Source organism: Vigna umbellata, chromosome 4 (assembly GCF_029865625.1).
Source record: "Vigna umbellata cultivar VRB3 chromosome 4, Vumbellata_1.0, whole genome shotgun sequence".
NCBI classification, from domain to species: Eukaryota; Viridiplantae; Streptophyta; class Magnoliopsida; order Fabales; family Fabaceae; genus Vigna; species Vigna umbellata.
The window spans coordinates 24,297,740-24,314,120 of record NC_142168.1 but is presented as its reverse complement, the minus strand read 5'-3'; the positions used below and the strand labels follow the sequence as shown (position 1 = coordinate 24,314,120).

Here is a 16,381-nt window from a genome sequence, read left to right as displayed (position 1 = left end):
TGGTACCTTTGTAAAGGTTTGGACTTGGAGAACGCACTAAATTTCTTTAAGAACTAAAACCTTATGCTTTTCAAAAGTTGATATAATTCAATGCAAACATGTTGTACTCATCTCAAACTATAATTAAGATCTATTCCATGGTAAAAGGGATTAAGACACTAAAGAATAACAATTTCAACACAAATCTTTGAATGTCAGAAACTCAATGTGGTTTAAACACCCTAAAACATTTATAACCATGTTCATATGCTTGAAAGGTAAAGCATAGTAAACATGAAACTATAATATAAACAAATTTTAAAGCAAAAAAGAACATAAACACATATAGGAAAACATTGAATACCTAACGCATTGCAATAACAAAACACTTAAAATTATACATCATAAAAAAATGAATTGAAAGGGTAACAGAAGGCACACCCTTAAATCATTTTGCTAGTGATGGGCACTAGGTCTGTTAGCCCTCTTCTTGGTACTTTGTAAACGAGCTTCCCACCTGTATCGAATTGAAGTAAAAAACAAAAAACTTTTAACCAATGTTCGTTACTTCATTAAAGTTTAGCTAACCCAGAACACATTTAAATTTGAATGTGGTTCGTCAATTAATTGCTTACCTGCTGATGGCTCACTTACGATTTTCTATTGAATCTTCAGAGAGAACATGGCGACAAAGAGATACATAGAAATCAAATAAAAAGAAGTGCACACTAACACAACAACTTACAATAAGATAACTTAATGGGATAAAAGTATAATTTTATTTTTTAAACGGCTAGCGAATACCCGTGAGTACGGGTATTAAACGGCTAGCGAATACCCGTGAGTACGGGTATTATGATGCCCGAACCCGATCCGTTAATGAGCAGGTATTAAATTACCCACTACCGCTACCTGCAGGTACCTATTACTTACAGGTACCAACTCTCTACAACAGATTTTACCCACAGACTCGGTTTTTTTTCCATCCCTACCCATGAACTAAGAACTTCATATATTTTTTTCCATAACTTTTTACTATAACCAAAACAAAGGTTGAATACTAAGGAATAACTTTTGTAAAAAGAATTTAGAACATGACTTTATTACAAGAGTGTTATTTCATAAGAAGAAATATACTATAAAGATACTATAAAGATCCTATAAGTTACACTTGCTCTCGATGTTTCTTTTACTATGGTGCTTTCAACCTTTGTAGCTTTTTTTCTTTTACTAACAAAACCTAAGATTAAAACACATTTCTTGTATATAACAACATATTATATCATCAACAACATAAATTTCACCTATACATGACTATTTATGATGTCATTATATCGTTAGTGGAGCAAATGATGTCATCGATTGTAGAAGAAAATATAAAGAATGTTATCTCATTAGTTTATCACTATTATTTTTCTTTGTACGTTAGTTCAAGCATGCAAACCTCATATTCATTTGATTAAGTAACAAGAGTATGTTCAAATACAAGAGAGAACAAGAAAATGATAAATTTAAAACTAAATTAAGTTACAAACTAAGTTGAATAAGGATGTATAAGTACTTGTATTTGTAGAATAAAAAGATAAACATTTCGTGGAAAATGAAAAAAATTGTAAATGTATATCAATGTATAATGAGAAAATTTTGAAAGAAAAATTTGATTTTAAAAAATAATTAAAAACTAGTATTCCAGTTAAGAAATATAAGCAAAATGAAATTTGTTCGCTTATTAGTTTAATTATGGAATTTAAAATGATACCAAAACAAAACTAAACTAAAATTAAACACAAAATAAATTATATGATATTGAACAAATAATCATCTTTTTTAAAAAGTGAATTTTAAGTCTAATTCAATCTTACAAAACTCGTTTATCAAGTAAGGTTTGCAACCATTTATATACTATAAAATTGATATACATCAAGCTAAGAAAACATTTTCTTGTAAATCCTTGTGTTTCGTTGCAAAAATTCATGTTTATTTTGTCTTCAGGCAACAAACTCAAATGTGTCTTTATTAGTTGCCTTCTGGTTAAGATTATTTCCACAAATCATTCCTCCATATCCATATTGTTGAACAACAAACACAGACGTGCGTGAACCAAAATTGTTTGACACTAAAATATCTCCAATAACTCCAAGTTCTAAGCACTCATACCACTTCAACAAATTTGTGAAGATCTTAGAGTTCCTACAATTCCCTTGTCCAACTATGTAAATATCACAACCAATTTTTCCTATCTCTTTGAGGACTGCAGGAATATCTTCATCACTGTGAACATCAATCTTTGAGTAGGATATTGAATCACTATTGTTAACTACGGTAAGTTTGAATGTGCTTATATAATCTTCACCTAACTCTTTTTGCTTGTCTATATCAATTACTGCAGATAATATCCCTTATGATTCATCATGAACTGAAGCATCTTCTTCTGCCGCTTCACCTAACAAAAGAATTCGAACCAGTGAGAGTTGTGTTCCTGAACATCTTGCCATTCTCCATGCAATGGCTAAGGCTTCACGATCATCAGGCCCCCCAACAAAGACCATACAAATATGAAGGTTCATTTTGGGAATTAACCCAAAATCACGATCAACAAATATTCCCACAGAGCAAGGAGCACCTTGCATTACATTTTGGTTTATATCTTTGTATACAACATTGGTTACTTCTAGAGTACCTTCTAAAGTTAATTGTTTGTGAAAGGGAAGAATAATTAAGCTTGTGCGTTTCTCATCTGCTGAGTGGTATATGTCCTCATGAATAGGAATAGTTGTATATGTTGACACCACATTTAAGGTCTCAACTCTAATAGCGTTATATGCCTCTCCAAGTGCGTCAAATGTGTTGTAAATGCTTTCTAACTCTTCTTGTGACTTGGTCAAGTTTTATTCTCCGAGTTGGTTGTTAGGCTTCCCTATATGTGCAGTAACTAGGGCAGCAGCATGTCTAGTAAGTTCGACAAGGTAAAAGGAAAAAGCATGGCAGGGGAAACTCTTGTGGCATTAAAACATTCAATTATGCTAATCATGCTTGCAGCTTGGCGAGTATTGTGAACACATGCTATAAATCGGAGCTCTACATCAACTATTAGTTTTTGTATGGTCTTTAGCTTATTTTGTTCAAATCTCTGTCTTGGTTTGTAGATGGCATTGATCACGGGAGACACAACTATGGTCATCAAGAACATCACAAGTTACAACGACATAGGTAGGTACATAAAATATCCGCAAGAACACATCCCAAGAAGTTATGGATCAAACTATAATTGTATATCTAAGAAACTAAAGTAATTGAATATACCATTTTAAATAGATCAATACCATTTTATCCCAAGCAATGTTCATCATTATTAATGTCATGGCACCTTTATTATTCAAAATCAAACCCAAGGTCAAACCATCTCGAATACACATACCAAAGAAAAAGGTGACAAATAAAGTGCTTAAAATCTTTAGAGTTCACAACAAAAGTATAATCATAACCGTAAAGGGCCAACTATCTTGAGAGAAAATTGCGATCAACATAAGTCTCATCCCAGTTCCAATAAAGAATAAGGGTACTAAAAAGCCGCTAACACAATCATCTAAAATTGACATGACCAATTCAGCAAATTTTCCATGAGGTAAAATTAATCCAAAAGCAAAAGCCCCAACAATGGCATGTGAACCAAGAAAATTTGAAATACATGAACAAGCTAAAACCCCCATGATTATAAAAAGCAATTGGTTATCATTCCATTGATCTTTGTTTGCCTTGCGATCAATAAACCATTGAATGAGTGGACGTACCACAAAGATGCAAATAACAATGAATATTATTGTGCATAACACAGTGTATATGACTCCTTTACCATTAATTGAAAATGGAACAAATAAAGTGAAAAGAATCCAACCATAGGTGTCACCAATCATGGCTGATGTTAAAGCCTCTTTGCCAAGACTAGTATAGAGGAGCTTAAGCTCATAAAGTGTGTGTGCTACCAAAGGAAAACCTGTAACAGTGAGAATTGTCCAAAGTATATAAGCATTACTTGTACTTTCCTCAAGGGGAAACATCATAATATGCCCATAAACTTTTCGAAACAAAGCATATAAGCATGGTGCAATGAGAATGGGAAAGACAACTCCAGCAATTGCGATGCTTGCAACTTTCTTATTCACTCTTAGAATGATATTTAAGTTCATTTCCAATCCACCAAGGAATGCATAATAAATGAGACCAATGTGGGAAAGGACCTCGACATTGACAATCCCATTTACAGGAAAAATGAACTCAAAAATTACCGTGAATCTTCCAAGTAATGGTGATGTTAGTAGGAAACCAACCTACGTAATTATAATTTAGAATGCCCAAACATTACATTGTTTGAATGCCACATATAAGAATTTTTGAGATATTTTTCATAAATAAAACAACTCTAAGATTTATTTACTTATAGAGATTTGTGAAATGAGACGAGTTTGATGCAGAGGTTTGTAGATTATTGAAAAGAGACGAGATAACACAGCAACAAAAGCAATTTGAATGGCCAAAATAGGGAGCTCTGTTTTCAAAACTCTATCGATTTTCCAAAATTGATTAGGATTAACTATCGATACATTGTAACATGCAGGTATTGTGTCTGTCATTATTCCTTCGATTTTGTATTTGATACACTTACTCTCGATGTTTCTTCTACTATGGTGCTTTCAACCTTTATATCTTTTTTCTTTGACTCACACCACCTAGGATTAAAACACATTACTGATATGTAACAACATAATATATCATTTTTTACAACCTAAATTCCACCTATAAATATCTATTCATGGTGTCACTTATTTTATCGACCTATGTCATTTTCTGTTTAACACAACATATAGTCAAACTTTTCTACAATTATATAACTGCATTATTATTTTATACAACCACTTTATTAATATTTTTAGAAAATATTTAAATTTTAAATATCTTAATTAAATATTTTGTTATTAAAATTGAGTTATCACTGTCTACTTAGAGTAAATGGGTTATCATTTTAATTCCCTATTGATAGTTTATGTGGTTATATATCTTCCTTGATATAAAAGAACATGCAAGAATTAGTTTTTAGTCTTTTTTTTTTAGGTTGGAAAAAATCAAGTAAATCATTTTTAAAACAAGCATGCAACCTCTCGTCCATACAAAGACAATAACATGTATTTTTCATGTTGAAAAGTAGAACTAAAATATACAATCTTGACTTTCGAGAAAAATTTTCACATGAAATTAACAATGTCACTGTTTCAAGTCAACTATTACATTAAATTTACAATAGTATCTTGTGTTGATTCGAATATTTTAAAAGTGATATTTTCACTTAGTTGAAACTACGAAGCATTAGATTTTGTTTGTTCATTTCGTAGAAAGAAGAAACATCACTATTAAATTTGAAACTAATGTATTTATTTGAACTATTTTCCAAATACTTGCTAAATATATTATCTTCTAAAATGAGTATAAACACGAAAATAAATTAAATATCACAGTGTGATTAGATTTGAAATGTATGTACACAAAAGGCTAAGAATGCAATCAATTTTTGCCTATAAATGAGTTGATACTTTTCGATGCCTAACTTGAGAAAAATGAAATATAATACAAATAATATAAATATATTCATGATTTTATGAAAATATGACATCTTAATTTTGATGCCTACACTAGTGAAGAATTGGGCTTTAACGTCACCCCGTAGACGTCGGACCACAAAATAACCAACGTAAATTATTGACCGGTGGTATTTTCGTAAATAAGTGGGCATATAGACGTCTGTTAGGAGGGGCCCCGACGTCTATAATATTATATACGTCGAGATCCCTCCTAACAGACGCCTTAATGCCTGACAAGTAGGTGAAAAATCATTTTTTTTCCGCCTTAGAGATGTCCGATCCCGCCACCCCGACATCTATCTTCAATTATAGACATCGGTGCCTCTCCTAATAGACGTGTATATGTCTGACAGGTAGATGAAAAGTTATTTTTTTCCACCGTACAAACGTCGGATCACGTCATCTGACGTCTAAATGGCCTAATGAAAAGTTGTTTTGGACGTCATATTAGTGAGGACCCCGACATCTAGGCCAGAATAAACGTCGGTTCACCTGGGGAGCCGACGTCTAGTTTGCTGTTAAATCAGACATCAAACCCGCTGTTACGAGCACTTCATCGTCTTCCTTCTCGCATTTTCTCTCCGCAACATTGCTTTTCCAGGTGCGTTTTTGTCTCTTTTGAACTGTTTAAACATACTTTTATTCTGATTATATTAGTCTTTGGTTGATTATCTTTCATTTGAACCGATTAAAATGAGTTTTTGTTGTGTTTTTGTGCAGTTTTTCTCATGTCTTTGGGTAGCGTTGTACTGCATTCTCCCTTTGCTAGTTTCCTCGTAAGAAAAGCTTACGTCTTTTGGATGTCTTATAGCGTTTCAACCCAAAACCGAACTTCGGTCCTTGCCTAGTTCTATTGTCACTGTTCGTTTTCATTGGCAGTTTTAATGGAACTAGGCAAGGACCCAGATTCAATTTCGGTTGAAATGCCATAAGAGATCCAAAAGGCGCAACATTTTCTATGACGAAACTAGCAAAGGAAGAAGGTGTTACTACGCTACCCAAAGACATGAGCTGTAGTAGACGTCGGTTAATGCAATGTTCGACGTTTATGGAGCCCTTTAGACGTCAGTTAATGCAATGTCCGACGTCTATGGAGCCCTTTAGACGTCAGACATTGCATTGTCCGACGTCTATGGAGCCCTTTAGATGTCGGGGTCATGCAGTAGCGACGTCTATAAAGACGTCGGGCCTGTTTGAGTCCGACGTTTGATTAACGTCACCCACAAAGACGTCGGCTCTGGAACTGACGTTAAAAGGCCAAAATAACATACATTAAATGCACTTTCTGCACTAGTGATATGAATAAAAAATATTTAAATAAATATGAATTTTAAAAACATAATTAATGTGAAATGAATTTCCAATCCAATTATACATTTTAAGATAAACTATCCAATTAAGAATTATGGAATAATTTTAGTAGATAGGTTTCAATAATTTAATTTATTTATATATTTTCTTTACAGAGTAAAAAAAAAATAATCTAAATTGTAAAAACAACACTATTTTTATATTGATTTATCCTAACATTTTGGACTATGTAGAGTTGTTTAAGGAACTTCTAAAGGTTTATACTATAAACCATTGACTATAAAAAAAATACACAACATACTCTTGGAATTACAAGTACATATGTCACTTTTATATTCCTTTTTGGTATTCCCATGAGACTAAGAACTACGAGTATTTTTTTTTGTCACTTCTTATTACAACCAAAATAAAGGATGAATATTAAGGAATAACTTTTGTAAAGAGAATTTATAGTGTGACTTTCTTACAAGGATTTTACTTCACAAGAAGAAGATACTATTAAAGTTCTATAAGTTACACTCACTTTCGATGTTTTCTTTAGGATGGTGCTTTCAACCTTTATATGCCTTTTCAAGTGCATCAAATGTGTTGTGAATGCTTTCTATCTCTTCTTATGACTTAATTAGATTTTGTTCTTCGAGTTGCCTACTAGGCTTCCCTATATGTGTTGCAACTAGGCAACAACACCTCCAAGAAGTTCAACAATATACATGGCAAAAACATGTACATGAAAAACTCATGGCATTAAAATATTTGATTATGCTAATCATGCTTGCAACTTAGTGAGTATTGTGAACACATGTTTTAAATCAGAGTTCTACATCAACTCTTAGTTTTTGTATGGTCTTTAGCTTCTTCTACTTAAATTCCTGTCTTGGTTTGTAGACGAGATTAATGATGGAAGGCACAACTATGTCATTAAAAGAACAATAGAAGTTATAACGACATGAGTAGGTAAAGAAAATATCTATAATAGCACATCACAAGAACTTATGGATTATCCTGAAATTTATATTTAAGAAACTAAAATAATTGAATACAACATCTTAAATAGATTAATATTGTTCTATCCCAAACAATATTCAACATTATTAATGTCATGATGTCTTTGTTATTCACAATCAAATCCAAAGTCAAATTATTTCCAATAGATATATCGAAAAAAAAGATAACAAATAAAATGCTTAAAATCTTTAGATCATACAACAAGAGTACAATCACAAGTGTAAATAAAAAACTAAAAATAATATTTTAATGATTATATTCATTATTCTAAAGATTAATTTTGTAATTAATTTTGTTCTTTATATATTTAGTCATTAAATGAACTTTTATATAATTGATCACTAAATTAGGTTATAACAAATCTATTATTTAATGGAAACTAAAAGGATAGCTTATTATAATTTTATAAAATTTAGTTATTTCAAAATTAGTCGCTACATTTAGATACTAGTAATTAAAAATTCAAGTTTTTATTGATATAATAATTGGAAATTATTAGATAATATTGCTTAGATAAATGACAATGACTTACATCTATATGTTGAAGCGCTTAAATTTACACATTATAGTGTTTGAATGAAGAAAAATATTTAAATTTACAAGTCAAAGTGTCTACATTTAGACATTACCGTCCTTAGATGAAAGATAAATAAATAAAATTCTGCAAATTTCTAATACACAACATGTATTGTCATTAGTCAGTCGTGCAATAAAATAAAAATAAAAATATTTGAGTCAAAAATTGAAGAAAAATCAACCATAGTGAAAAATAAATATATATGAAAAAAATTGTTTTGTTGATTTCTTTAGATATTTTTCAAGAGAAGACTACACATAAATACATTCAATGGAAACAAGTGGAAGGAATGGAAGATTCATATAATATATTAAACTATTATTAGAAAAACACTCTAGCAATGTATAATTAAGAAACAAAACTTTCATTTCAATTTATATAATCACTGAATTAGTGACTACTATTTAATTAATAACATTACTAATTTTAGTGACAAATTTTGTATGGTCATTAACTACTACAGATATAATCTCTAATTATATATTCTAAGTTTTACTAATAATAAAAGTTCTTTTAGGCATCAATCATTTCAGGTTAAGAAAATTAAAATTTTGAGAAAAGTCATATTAGAGTGCACAATATTAGTAGGAGACAATAACTTAGATTTACAGGTTGGAGTTCTCGTAACATATTATAATGTTTAGAATGAATAAAATCAAATATATTAAATCCATCTGAAATTTGCTAACATAAATAAATTGAGTTACAATTACATTATAAAATTTAAATCTTAAATATTTTATTTCTTCTAATCGTCAATTCCTTTCAATTTTCGTTCATATTTCCTTTCCTTCGGGAACGCATGCATAAGTGGTGTGTGAGATTGAAAGAAATATAACATATGGTTTTCAAATTTAAAGCAGTTACAAATTGTAAAAGTAAATAACTTAGTTAATTACAAATTATATTAAATATTAATCTAAAGTTCATTGTCTTATTAATTTAATCAAATTAAATATTATTTTTTATTTCTAAATAAAAAGTTATTAAGTTTGCTACAAATTAATAACATTTAATGTTTTTAGTCATATAATTTAAAATAAAAATGTGTTACAAAAATTGAAGAAAAATAAACTATAATATACAAGTTTATGAAAAAAAAATTGTGAATTTAACTATCAAACATTTTCGGTTGCTAATTCGATTGTCAAGACTATATTTAGCGACCAAATATTTTCGGCACTAATTACCATAGTAAACATATTTTAGTGATCAACACATTTTTATAGTTAATATAATATTTAATTTGGTTGCTAATTTGGTGACTAAAATATTACATTTAGCGACTATAAATTTCTAATAGTTAATTATCGTATTAAACATATTTTAGTGATTAATAAACTTTTGGTGACTAATATTATATTATTTCCATCGCTAATTTGGTGGTTAAGACATTACACTTAGTTGCCACATATTTTTCATCGCGATTTTGATCGTTATACAATGTTATTATACTAATTCAGTCACTAATTTATTACTATTATTATTTGGTAACTATTTCAGTCGCAAATTGCGACTAATTTTTATCAATCACTGATTTCATAGTTACTAAATTTACAATTTCTTTTTCTAATTTTAGTTACTAAATTAAAATTTCTTTTAGTGTTAGAGCATTAAAATCAAGTTCAAGCATTGTTTATACAAATATCCTTTATTATTATTTTGATTCTTAAGGATAGAAGTTAAATATAATTGATCATTACTAAAATATTTCTCTAAAACTAAATATTTTAGTTTCATTAGTTCTAAAGAGATTGATAGTAAACAAAGAGACCTAAGTTCTTTTAATGGATTAAGATTTGAGTAATTTAGTAGGTTAATGATAACATAATCAAGATTAACTAAAAACTATAAGAATTAATTGTCTTTTGAAAGGTATAATGAAGTTGCTTCTTATTTATCCTCTAGGGTGTTATGCAAGCAATGTTCCATGCTCACTACATCATCATATAATCTCTTACATTATGTTTGCTTCCAATTCAATTGAGCCGTCAAATGTGCCTACAATTTGTGTCAATGTGTTCCTTAGATTTCTCACACAATCATGTTAACTCATTCCATTCATTTTGGATGCAAAACTCTCCAAAAAAATATGTTACTTTCCCTTACAAAACCAATTATGATGTTTCTTTTCATAAATTTCATAATTGAAATCAAATACTTCATATATATACATATGATTGTGGTATTAGGAGTTTGATTACAAAAAGAGACACAAAATTATATGAAGAATTGAAGATATGCAATTGACATAAAGAATTAAGCAATGAGAGAAGGCACAATAACATTAAACTTGAAAATAAGGCAAAGGGAGATGTATGTGACTTTCCATGGGTGGCACCCTCCCACGTGCCATGCTCCCACATTACATAACCATGCACGTGTCTTCTTCATATTATCATATATTTATTTATATAATCTTGTTTTTCATGTTTTACAAATAGTTATAGTAATTAAGTAATTTTAAAGGACAGAATCAAAGGATAAAAGTTGTTAACTAATATGTTAGCATTTCAAAGATAGAATAATGAAACACATTCGTTATACATATTTTCAATACAACGTATAGTTTAATATGCATGTATGTTCCATTTCTGATTCACTTATCAGGGTTTAACTGAACTTAAATCAATACACTTTTTTTTATTGAACAATTATAAAATTTTGAAGATTTTATATCTTATTTCATGAGTTCTACTTTAATAAAAAATTGTTAAAAAGATTGTGATGGAAAATAGGCTGCTAATGTTTCTTTACTTTTGTCTTTTTGGTTGCTTTTTCCATTCAATAATTCCCATATTGTTTCTTTCACTCTTATAATCTTTCTTTGGAGAAATTCATTAATTACATACACTTTTATTCTGTTCATTGTATTTGGCAAAGTCATCAAACATTTGACAATCCACAGATAGAGAATTGACATGTTTAAGAGATCCACACACTTCTATTTCCTTTGATCTCTCAAAATATGTGGAAAAACAACCACCAAACCTTTGATAAACAAGCTTTCAGATCATGGCAACCCATGGGACATAAAGTTGCAAAAGGGTAGCATCTGATGTGAGTGTACTAACTTAGAGAAAGTTAAGCAACTAAAGAAATATAACACTTGGCATTTTATTATTCAGAGAATTCCTAACAAACTTTTTTGCTAGGATCATCGTGATCATGCATTTATTTGATGATATAAATGATAAAAAAATAGAGAAATCCTTTGTTTATGTACATGTACACAACCTTAAAATGTGCTACAATGAACATAACTTGTTTGTGTAAATGTCTGATTCAGTTATTCTTTTATCATCTTATGAGGATTAATCCAATGGCAGTGACTATGAGAGTTGAAGGAAGACCAAATTTGAGATGAGTCCAAAAAGTTAATGTGTATCCATTGTTTGGAGCTCTACGAGCTTGTTCACACACAACCAAGTTTGCAGCAGATCCTAACAGTGAAAAGTTTCCTGCTATAGTGCTCACCCAAGCTAGGATTAGCCATGCCTTCTTCTCATCTTCTTTGGAAATTGCAGCAGCTGAGGCTGCAACTCTTGCTCCAAGCAACAGAACTGTAAAACACAGGTAGAATGTTTTGGTTCATCAGATGAAAATGGCTCTTAGCAGAGAAGAAAGTACATCTAGTTTTGGTCAATTTTGGTATTCTAAAGACAAGAAGAATAATTATTTTGGCAAATGATTATGTGCTTACCAGTTGGTACATTTGAAGCCAAATTTGATAGGACAAGTATAACTACAGCAAGTATAGCTATTCCAGTAGCATGATCTATTCTGGAATAAGGCTCCATTAAGTCCCACAGAGCACTTGGAATTCCAGTTTTCTTGAAGCCATCTACTGTTATAAACATTCCACAGAAGAATATCAAAAGGGAATAAGAGACCTGTTTGTTCCAAGAAGCAAAATCACTGTAAGAGATTGTTCAAAGTTCAACTGACACAAAAATAACAATAGCTAGAGTTTCAAAAGGAAGAGAGATACATGAGATTATGTACAAAGAGGTTGTATGATATAAGTTTTACCTTGTCTATGCTAGGCCCTGCATCTTTGAAATCAAGCACAACCAAAATTATTGCAGCTGCAATTGCAGCCCATGCCATATTTACACCAAGAAGCATTGCAATCAACATCATCAATGTGATTGCATAAACACAAGATTTCCATAGTATCCTTTTCCATTTTAAGCTCAAATAGTCCTCCTTTCCTTGTGAAGAGTGCATAATACGTGCTTCTATAGGTCTATCCACTACTACTGCAACATCTTTTGAAGGATTGGTGTCACTGGTCCCCTTCTTGGATGCATTTGTGGTTGTTGTGGAATCCTTTGAGTTTGTGCTACTAACACCCATCTGAACTTCACTTAAACTATGCACTTTTTGGTTTGTCATAGTGTGAACTTGAGAAGAGTTCTGAAGATTATTAGTTGGTTCTGAACTGTCATTGCATTCTTCAGAATTAAAGGATGCACAATGAGCCATTATGGCTGGAGAAAACTGATGAGACATAATCTCCTCTTCTGCCACTTGTGAAATTGGATCCTCTTCATCCTTGTGAATAGTTAACACCCTCCAATATATGACTATAAGCATTAAAACATTCACCACAAGTCCTACAAGCATAGCTGGAAGAATGCCAGTTAGAAAACTCCCAAATGATATTTTGCCTTGAATAGCTATAACCAGATTCTGGGGGTTCCCAATTGGGGTTGCTGAGGAGCCAATATTAGCACTTGAAGCAAGTGCAAGAAGGAAAGGGTAAGGTGGGAGGTTATGCTGCCTTGCAATTTTCAACACAAATTCAGTCAGCACAACACAAGAGGTGTCATTGGTGAAAAAAGCACTTGAAATAGCAGAAATCACACAGATTCTACAAAGTAAGTCTTTTGGTCCTCTACTTTTCCATGAGAGCAGCTTCCCCAAGTACTTGAACAGGTCTGCTCTTTCAAGAAAAACAGTAACAACCATTGTGCCAAAAAGAAGACCAAGAATTGGAATATCAATTGCAGCAAAAGCTTGATCTGGAGTCAGAACTTGGAATATGACCATAAGCATTGCACCCAGTAGGGACCCTGCCGTTCTCCCAATAGGTAGAAAAGGCACACATGGGAAAACTGCTAGAACCCAGAAGACTGCAAAGGCTACTGAACCAAGGGCAACTGTTGGAGGGGGAGCCAGTGCCATTCTTGTGCTTAAACAAGCAACACTTTTAGATTTCTAGACAAATATTCAAACTTCCACCTCCTGGTCAACACAATACAATGTTGTCTGGTAGAATTTCCTGAACATCCAAAGCCAATTGATAAGTAACTTAGTGAGACTAATGAAAATCCAACCCTTAAGACTCCATTACCTATTCAATCTAACACTTCAAGACATGAAATAAGTAAATGATTATTATTGAATTAGATCAGACATTGGACTTTCATGTTATAAAACATGACAACAATGATGTAAGATAAAATCGCATGAATTACAAAGCCTTGAATAAAAGTTGAAAGGAGTAGTTATGTAAAAAACAACTTAAGACAAAAATCATAATAAGCTGTAAGCCAACCAACAATCCAAACCAATAAAAGAGGAATCACAAATAATATTAATATGAGCTGTTTCAAGTCTTTGTCAACGCCACGTGTCAATCTTACTGGAAAAAAATGGTGGTTTTTTCTTTGCCTACAAAAATGGACTAATTGGTACCATATTAGTACTGTCAAAACCTCATCCAAGATACACTTGACTTGATAACCATATCCACTTTTTCCTTTTTTTAAGGGCTAGCTGTCCAAAGTCAAGGCCTCAAATACTAGTATTTGATTGCATCATGTTATGAAGTACTGACACAGTAAACATGGAGGAAAGTACATCTGTACATGCTAGAAAAATCGAACAACAGTAAGAGTTTGATAGAACCCTCAAACTGCATCAAATCTGTAGGTACACAAAGAACATATAAATGGACTGTTCAACCACTTCTAAAAACAAAAGTTCTAATCCTCTTTTGACTTAAAACCACCCCTGAAAGCCAGAATTTGAAACCACTCGATACATGTTTTTGGTTTAAAGTTACAAAGTTATTCTTTCAGCTTTTTGTTAAGCCATAACCATATTGATCCACTGAACAGCAAAGACATATAACACAGCAGTTAAATCAAGGAAAAGCAAAACAGCATAACATAAACATTCATCATCACACACTTTACGTCATATTGTTACCTTATTGATAACTTGAAGGCTCCATGTAAATGCTATGAACTCTGAGTCTCTTTTCTGAATTGGATTGAGAAAAAATATATTATGTCAGGACAATTGCAACAGAGCTGAAAAGTAGCTAAGAGACTTCACAGTATTTAGTGAGAAAGATGAGTGTCTTGCTAGTCATATATACGTGCACACTTAAAGGGATGAGTCCTAAGCGGCAACTGAGTCCAGTTGGCTAAAAGTGACACTTTGTTTACATGCAAAGTCTAGAGTATAGAAGTCGTGAGAGGCAACTTTATGTTCCATCACGTGTGCTTCATTACAGTGATACTATCTTCTGCTCTTTAAACAAATCCTATATAACTGGAATCAAAACTAAGTTACTGTGATTTTTGAACTGCTATATTCTTTAATAAAAATTTAAACTTTGATTACCCATTAAAATTTTAAACCTAATAGAAAAACCTGTGTTAGAAAAGCTTTACCATGATGCTTAATTTGTTACATTTTCCAACCGGAATAGTAGGAAGAAGAGAGACAACTTCGTACGACAACTTGATGAAGGGACCCTCCACTGTGATGTGTGTTTGTATGCAAAAAAGTCATATGAGGCAACTTCAAACATAGCTTCAAATCATTGTTACGGGGCACACTCACTACTCAAGGATTGATTTTTCAAAACGCTTTTTCAATAAATTTTACTGTAATGAGAGTGAAATTATGAGGGATACTTAGGATGTTAAAAAAGTGGATAAAATTTGTGATGAGTATTAAATAAATATGTTTAATAGATATCAGTAAATAGTGAGTATTTATAATATTATAATATTGATTATATGGATACTGTTATCCATTCATATTATATATATATATATATATATATATATATATATATATATATATATATATATATATATATATATATATATATATAGCCCTAGGTAAAAAGAAAATTCATGAGTAGTTTTTGATATATATCTCAAGCACCGAATAATGAGACCAAGATATTATCGGTTAACTAAATTTCCAAAATTCTATGATTTTTAATAGGGTTAAGTATTTTTTTTTTATATATTTTCAAATTTGATGTGAAATAAAAATTTCAGATATATTTTTATCATAAATTTTAAAAATAAATTTATATAATTATTTTAATTTAATTATATTAATTTTTGTGTGTTAAATAGTATAAATAAATTAAAATGTTAAATAATACACGTTTAAAACTTAAAAAATAAGTTAAAAGCATATATTTTTAAAGTTTAAAAATTAAATGTATCGAAGTTTTATAAATAAATAAATTTTAATTTTGTACTAAAACCTTATTTATTTTTCTTCTTAATAGAAAAGAACATCTTCATGAGAAATTGTTTGTAAGAGGTTGTTCCAAAATGAGTTAATTGAATTAAAGGTATGGAAAACAATTTTAGTTGAAAGTAAAATGCTCTGTTCTGTTGTCTTCTTCTTCTGTTTCTGTCTCGGATGATAAGGCTTCTGTCACATTCATTGGAGGTTTCTGGGTAGCATATAAATTTTTCTTTTTCTTTAATTAAGCTATTTTATAGGAGAATTAAAAGTTCATATATATTTTTGAAGTATTAAGATTTTTTGAAACACCCAAGTAAGGGACACGTATGAGTAGAGTATGCGTACCTGTATTGATATGGACGTA

At 30.9% G+C, this 16,381-nt stretch overlaps 1 protein-coding gene and 1 pseudogene across 1 annotated transcript; both read right to left on the bottom strand.

Moving 5' to 3' along the window:
- Window positions 1-1,967: 1,967 nt before the first annotated feature.
- LOC124841147 (cation/H(+) antiporter 15 pseudogene) lies at window positions 1,968-4,610 on the bottom strand (annotated as a pseudogene).
- Window positions 4,611-11,598: 6,988 nt separating this feature from the next.
- On the bottom strand, window positions 11,599-14,878 carry LOC124841145 (silicon efflux transporter LSI2-like). The gene is made up of 4 exons (XM_047317360.2): window positions 14,725-14,878; window positions 12,538-13,792; window positions 12,209-12,398; window positions 11,599-12,068 (listed from the first exon to the last, which is right to left on the bottom strand). Exons 2-4 carry the CDS (start codon window positions 13,693-13,695, stop codon window positions 11,806-11,808), a joined length of 1,611 nt encoding a protein of 536 aa, XP_047173316.1. The 5' UTR covers window positions 13,696-13,792; window positions 14,725-14,878; the 3' UTR covers window positions 11,599-11,805.
- Window positions 14,879-16,381: the final 1,503 nt, after the last annotated feature.

Excerpts from the sequence above, each read along its gene's own strand:
- LOC124841145 (XM_047317360.2), bottom strand. The coding sequence starts at position 13,695 with ATGGCACTGGCTCCCCCTCCAACAGTTGCCCTTGGTTCAGTAGCCTTT. Across the intron at positions 12,399-12,537 it reads CAGGGCCTAGCATAGACAAG|GTCTCTTATTCCCTTTTGAT; the intron begins GTAAAACTTATA and ends TGGAACAAACAG. Across the intron at positions 12,069-12,208 it reads GGCTTCAAATGTACCAACTG|TTCTGTTGCTTGGAGCAAGA; the intron begins GTAAGCACATAA and ends TGTGTTTTACAG.